Below are 7,648 nucleotides of genomic sequence, written 5' to 3' on the forward strand. Positions count from 1 at the left end.
CCATTGCTAGTGGCATCCCCTGCTCGAGAGGATAACCATTCTTCACTCAAATCAACCATTTTCAACAAAAAGAAGAGGACTATAGCAGCTAACGCCTCCCATTCAACTTTAGCTTTCGCTTTCTTCAACCTCCAATCCTCACCGGCTAATCACAAAACCCTAACCACCATCTTTAATCTCAAGGAATTTGCATCTTCTCGACTGGAGGATATAAAGCGTAACCTCATCAACCGATCTCACTCTGAGATTTTTAAAGATCTTGACGCCTCTCACTCGCGCCTCCAAAGCGCTTCAAGGTCTCTCTCTCTTATTCTTGTTGATCCGTTTGATTATTTATATGAAATCATAGGACCTTTGAATTTTAAAAGTTGTTATAATTAGACTGTTAATTTTTTTCTTAATTTTTCAACTGCTAATTATTTTTCCTAATTTGACAGATCTAGACACAAGCATGCCAACAAGCGATTGAGGAAGTTGAAAAGGAATACAAGAGGATATTGGAAAACATTGATGAAAGCTATGAAGTATGAAAGTAAATCTTTCGACGATGAATAAAGGAGAAATTAACCATATTCTACAATTAAATTTTTTTCCCAATTTCGACACTATCATTTAATTTCCTTTTTGTTGTGTTCAATTTCAGGCTTCATATGCAGAATTCATGGTAGATGCACAAGCCACTGCTTCCCGTAGTATTTTCGTGCTGCTTCTTTTCATCGCCACTGCTATTTCAACAAGGTCTTTCATTATTATTGCTACGTTTTACAGTGTTTACTGCTTAGCAGAGTTCCCTGATTTATTGAAAATTAATAGAAACCTAACGAAAGAGTTCATAAAAGATCATCTGGAAACTGATTATGTAAGTTGCTTTTAAATCGGTGAAATCGGTGGATCCTTCATCTAGCTTTACCTATGCAAATTGAATTTTCATCACGCCACACATATTTTACATTTTAGTGAAATTTTCATCATCTTATTGTCAATTTGTGTTGCTGTCAGTTTGCAAAACTTCTATTTTTGAGCTTTCCAAGTCATTTGAAAAACGAATTGACGATCTTCACAACCAATTTGGAATGCCATTTCATATGTTTTAGAGATTCTTGTAGATGAAATGAGCCAACCATATGTTTTGAAGAAGAAAAATAATGTTTAGAAAGAGAGAAAATGAGAGAAAAAAATGGCAGCAACCATGTGTTTGGCAAGAGAGAAAATGAGAGAAAAAAATTTGTGAAATAGATGACATCATCTATAACGTCATGCGCTTATATGGCATGCCACATAGGCTACTATGTTGACCTACAGTTTAATTAACAGTCAACTCACGTTGACCGTTAAAACTGGGCTGATTTTTGAAAAAATCGTAACGGAAAGGGTGTCAATCAAAAAATAAAAAAGTTAGGGGCATATATCCAAAAGCCCCCAAAGGTTGAGGGCTTTTTTTGCAATTATGCCTTATGGATTCTCTATTTTCCTCAACAAGGAATGTTAGAGATTGTGAGGAAATGAAATAAGGACCAAAGTCCTTTGCTTTTCTCACTCTTTGACTTTTTTTTCGGTTTCGTATCCTTATTATCAAAAAGACTTCTTTTGGTTTGATCACTTGAGATCATTGGTTGATATTCTTTTTTCGAATCTATTGAATCATTGAAAATTTTATTTTCAATGAATACATCTCTTGTTTCAATTGTCATATTTGACACTAAGTCAAGAACACGATAAGCCTTAGAGTGTTGGGCATATCCAACAAATGCACCCTTGAAGGCTCTTGGACCTAAATTTGTTCTCTGTTGGTCAGGAACTCTATAGTAAGCCAAACATCCCTGCACTTTGAAACAAACTACGTTTGGTATCCGACCCTTTTATAACTCATATAGAGATACTTTGAATTTTCTCGATGGTATTCTATTAAGAATATAACACGCAGTCGATAATGCTTTACCCCATAAATTATATGGAAGTTTAGCATTTAACAACATCGAGTTAACCATATCTACTAAAATACAGTTCTTCCTTTTCGCCAAACCATTTTGTTGCAGAGTATAAGGAGTGGAACAATCATGTACCATACCTTGTTCCCCACAAAATATATTAAATTCATTTGAAAAATATTCACCACCTCTATCACTACAAAGCACTTTGATTTTCTTATAATCAAATTCTCAACCTCATTTTTAAAACATTTAAACATATCAAAAGCCTTGTATTTACTTCTCATGAGATACACATAAGTAAATCTAGAGAAGTCATCTATAAAATTGATAAAATATAGTTTTCCACCTCTTGTTAGTGTTCTATTTAATTCACAAACATCTGAATAAATTAAAACTAACACTTGTGAATTCCTTTCACATTTATTAGGAAACGGCTTCTTGGTAATTTTTTATTAAATACAAATTTCACATTTATCCTCAAACTCATCATTACTTAGACTTATATAACCATTCTTTTGCATATATTGTAAAGTTTTAAAATTAAAATGTACTAAACGCGCATGCCACAAAGGATAAGATTCAACAATATAAGTAGAAGAATTAACTTTATTCATATCAATGCTTAACTTGAACATACCCTCGTTACAATATCCTTTTCCTTCATATATATCACCCTTAAGTAAGACAAACTTATTGGATTCCATGATAATCTTGAACCCCTTGTTACATAGAATACTTGCAGACACTAAATTCTTTCTTACATCAGGAACATGCAACACATAAGTCAAAGTCAATTTCTTCCCATATGAAGTTGAGTTCCACTGTCCCTTGACCGAGCACCTTAATCGATTGATAGTTGCCCATAAGCACTTCACGGTTTGCCACTAGTTTATAACTCTTGAATTGTTGTTGGTTATTACACACATAGATAGTAGCTCCAGAGTCGAGCCACCAATTACAGGACTTATCATTCATGGCTATGTTGAGTTCAGTAATTATACCAATCTCTAAATTTTTGATCCCTTCCGTAACCATGGCCACTAAGTTCATGCCCTCCACCATATTGGCTTTGGAAATTGTGGCATCTTGCTTCTTATTGAGAAGTCAACAATCCTTAATATAATGTCCTTTCTTATTGTAATTATAACAATTGAGAGTTTTTTTCTTCTTATCTTGCACGTACTTGGTCTCAGATGTGGCCTTTCACTTACCATTTCGAGAGTTCTTGGACTCGCTTACATGGTTCACTTTAGAACTTTGGAGAAGATACACCGCATTACGCTTCTAAGTTTCCTCTTCAATACTTTAACGCCTAAGTATTTTCTCCACAGTGAAGTCATCTGCCATATGCAGAAGTTTCTTTTGATAATGTTCCAAGACGAGGGCAACTTAGAGATGATAGGCCCAACTTGTAACAATTCCGGAATAACAACTTTTAAGTCATGAAGCCTGCTTACAAGGACTTGTAATTCATGGACGTGATCCATAATCAGGATACTATCGAGCATTTTGAATTCGAAATACTTCATCATTAAAAAATTATTAGTACCTTGTTGTTCGTGTTGTATTTCTCTTCAAGAGCTTTCCATATTTCCACCAGGGATTGCATTGACATGTAAAGATCATACAATTGACTAGACAAGGTGTTGAGGATGTATCCTCAACATGTGAAAGTGTCTTCTTCGTGCTTCTTCTTGAGTTCAGCCACTTTTTCAATTTCCTCAAAATTTGTATTGGGGGCGGGATTCTCCACAGGTTGTAGGTTTGGATCCAGAACGTACTCCACATTTAAGATAGTAAGAAGGAACAACATCTTGTCCTTCCAACGATTGAAATTTGAACCATCAAATTGGTCAAGTTTCACAAACTCTTGGTTCGTCACTTTGAATGCGGTGTTAGCCTTCGTCGCCATCTCCAGAATTTGTTCTCTTTGATTGTTGGATAATTGAGTGGAGACGATAGAACTGGAGACTTGTATGGAAATAAACAGTAGACTTCGAGGCACGAATGACGCTTTCCAAAGAGAATTATTTGCTCCCACACAAAGTTGCTAGAAGGTTAAGACAAAGGTCCTCCTAGCATACAATGAAGTTTTGAATTTCCTTTGATTAGCAAAATCAAGGAACTCCCTAACTCTTACTCTAATTTTTGAAAATAAGATTGATTGTGATTGTATATTTGTGAGCACTATAATTCCTCTATTTATATGCACTCTATGAATACAATTTGAAGAGTCACAACCCTTCATATTGGACATACTCCTTGAGAGAAACATGTCCCATGGAAATGTATTCATTGGATGATAAATCATCACTTTTAATTTGAATAATGCTTATGAATAATTAAATTTGTAATATGATAAATCGTCACTTTTAATTTAAATAGTGCTCATATTAATTTGCAATCTATACTCTCCATCAATTGTTAACAGTGAAAATGGATAAAATTTTTAATAGAAATATTAATTTACTCTTTAATCTAATATATATAAATTAATTTATTTATTTTAATAAAAATATAATATAATATAACTTATAATGCAAAAATATTCATGATACTTTCACCTATAAATCACGATTTAATTTACCCTTAAAACTTTAATTTGAATTGCTTAGACTAATGTATTTTCAAAATACATATAAAATATAACTTCATTTTTTCGCCTGATCGTGCGTGGGTTCTCAAATTTCTCCTTATTTGAAGAGATCGTCATAAATCAAATCAAAGCGGAAAGTGGAGTAGCAAAGAATTCTTGATTGCACTGTTGTTTCAGATGACCAGACTTTTAGGTCTTTAACCGTTTGTTATGGTAAAAAATAGTTAATATTAATTAGATAAAAATAAATTAAAGAGAAGAAAAAAGCCCAAGCCGAGGATGGAAAATGTTAGGTGGAGCAGAGATTCAAAAAGGTTTGTTGGGAGTTTGAGGGGTAAAAGAGTGAAAGTGCAAAAAGAAGAAAGAAGAAGAAAAACCATGAACGAATAAGTGAGGAACAGATCTAACGGGCAGTAGTACATGGGTTGCTTACTTGGTAAAGAGAAAGACGACAAATTAAAATAAAAGAAAAAATACCCGAAAATCTAGAAAGCCAAATCACCCCCACCTATCTCTCTCTTACTTTCCATTTTAACCTAACCCTTCTCTTTTAAAAACCCTAACCCTTCTCTTTTAAAAACCCCAACCCCTCTTCCTTTTCCACTCGCTCTCTTTTCCTTGTCACCAAAAAACATCTTTCTGGTCAATTCAATCCTCCTTTTTTCTATTCAACCATAATGTCTTGCTTCATTAGCAAATACGCCGGTAATTACCCTTCCCTTTCTACTTCCTTTTTTCCCCTTCGTCGTTGATTTTATGTTTACAATCTTAATCTCTTTGATCCATCTTTGTTTTTTTTTTCGATCTTTACATTTTTGTCTGATCTATTAATTGTTATGACATTTTTACGAGAAAACTTTGTTCTTACTGTTTAACTAAATTAATTGAGTGATATATCTGGTTGACTTGGTGGTTTTGTCACTTTAATGAAAGCAATATTCTTTTGGTGTATAGATTTGGATCTTGTAAGGCCTGCTTCTTTTTTCTTGCGATCTGATTGTCAGTGGTATTAACTATGGTCATTTGTTTGCTGCTCTTTAATCGAAAGGAACATAATAGATTTTCCCTCTTTTTAAGGAATAATATTAATTATAATTTTGTTCGTCTTTGTTTTTGGGGTTAAATTTTGAAGATCTAGATCTGCATGCACCTGCTCGGATATTATCTCTCCGATCCCTTTTTTATAACTGCGTAATATTTTTTAATATATATTTATTGAAGTTTTAATTTAATTATTACTCCCTGATGTGCTTAATAGTATCATGATATCTTTCTGGATCTGAGATTAGTGAACCTTATCCTTCACCCTTAGGCTACTTAAGTTTTTTAAACATTCTGATCTCTGTTCTTTATCGTGAATTGATGGCTTATCTTTTAATTATTTAAATATTGTAGATGAGTTGGCTAAAAACGCTGCTTACATTGGCACCCCTGGAAAGGGTATCCTTGCTGCTGATGAATCCACCGGCACCATTGGCAAGCGTCTTTCAAGCATTAATGTAGAAAATATTGAAGAAAACAGGCGTGCTCTCCGTGAGCTCCTCTTCACTGCTCCAGGAGCTCTTCAGTACCTCAGTGGTGTTATTCTCTTCGAGGAAACCCTTTATCAAAAAACCGCTTCGGGTATTATTAAAATGACATACTTTGATAATATTAAGAACCTCGGTAGTGTTATTCCTTTTTAAGAGCTTATGGATGGTTGTTGATTTCTGATATTGATATTTGATGTGCAGGCAAGCCCTTCGTTGATGTTTTGAAGGAAGGTGGTGTCCTCCCTGGCATCAAGGTCGACAAGGGTACCGTTGAGCTTAATGGAACCAATGGCGAGACTTTCACCCAGGGTCTGGATGGCCTTGCACAGCGATGCCAGAAGTACTATGAAGCTGGTGCTCGCTTTGCTAAATGGCGTGCTGTCCTTAAGATCAGTGCTAATGAGCCAACCGAGCTTGCAATCCAAGAAAATGCCAACGGGCTAGCTATGTATGCTGCCATCTGCCAGCAATGTGGCCTTGTCCCCATTGTCGAACCTGAAATTCTTGTTGACGGATCACATGACATTCAAAAGTGTGCTGCAGTGACAGAGCGTGTTCTTGCTGCTTGCTACAAGGCTCTAAATGACCACCATGTCATGCTTGAGGGTACTCTTTTGAAGCCTAACATGGTGACCCCTGGTTCGGACTCCCCGAAGGTTGCCCCAGAGGTTATTGCTGAGTATACTGTTCGTGCCTTGCAGCGAACGGTCCCTGCTGCAGTCCCAGCTATTGTATTCTTGTCTGGTGGGCAAAGTGAGGAGGAGGCTACTCTTAACCTTAATGCCATGAACAAGCTCCAGACCAAGAAACCATGGTCACTCTCATTCTCATTTGGACGTGCCCTTCAGCAGAGCACTCTCAAGACCTGGGCAGGAAAAGAGGAGAATGTGAAGAAGGCGCAAGATGCTTTGCTCGTTAGGTGCAAGGCTAACTCAGAGGCCACTTTGGGTACATACAAGGGTGATGCTGAGCTTTGTGAGGGTGCTGCAGAGAGCCTTCATGTCAAGGACTACAAATATTAAGAAATTAGGCTTGTGGTCAAATATGTGATGTTTAGAGGAGTACATTTCGGTATTGATATTAGGGTTCTAGTGTTTTTTTCTTCTTCTTTTGAGCTTCTGTCGTTGCTCATCGAATTTAGTCTGTGGAATCAGACAAATTACAAATAAGGTTTGGGACCCTGTGTGCTCGTTGAGTATTTTTGGTTTTCTGTTTATTTCAGTTTAAAACAAAATTCTCTGATTAATTGAGTGTAAGCCCGCATTGTGGGACAAAAATGACCAAGTATAAGCCCTTATTCTGTTGATTATTTTTTATTGATTTGCATTTCATGATTCATCAGTCGTAATATTACATTTGGAGGCCTTGGCAGGGAAGGAAACGGTTAATACCCACATATGTTTAATATTGAATTATTCGCGTGATTGATTTCAACCAATTGAATATCTTAGATGCAAGGAATTTGAAACTGAATTTGAGGTTAAATTTATGGTTCCACATCAAATCTTAGACAATCCTATATGTACAGGTTCATGTCACGATTCAACTTTCTTCCGTTTTGCTATTTAAAATATTTTTTTGGTACTTAA

General features: G+C 35.6%; 1 protein-coding gene across 1 annotated transcript; it reads left to right on the forward strand.

The window, feature by feature from the left end:
• Window positions 1-4,871: 4,871 nt before the first annotated feature.
• On the forward strand, window positions 4,872-7,336 carry LOC108453781 (fructose-bisphosphate aldolase 6, cytosolic-like). Its single transcript, XM_017752079.2, has 3 exons — window positions 4,872-5,232; window positions 5,923-6,150; window positions 6,261-7,336. Exons 1-3 carry the CDS (start codon window positions 5,205-5,207, stop codon window positions 7,079-7,081), a joined length of 1,077 nt encoding a protein of 358 aa, XP_017607568.1. The 5' UTR covers window positions 4,872-5,204; the 3' UTR covers window positions 7,082-7,336.
• The last annotated feature ends 312 nt before the right edge of the window (window positions 7,337-7,648 follow it).

This window comes from Gossypium arboreum, chromosome 4, assembly GCF_025698485.1.
Source record: "Gossypium arboreum isolate Shixiya-1 chromosome 4, ASM2569848v2, whole genome shotgun sequence".
NCBI classification, from domain to species: Eukaryota; Viridiplantae; Streptophyta; class Magnoliopsida; order Malvales; family Malvaceae; genus Gossypium; species Gossypium arboreum.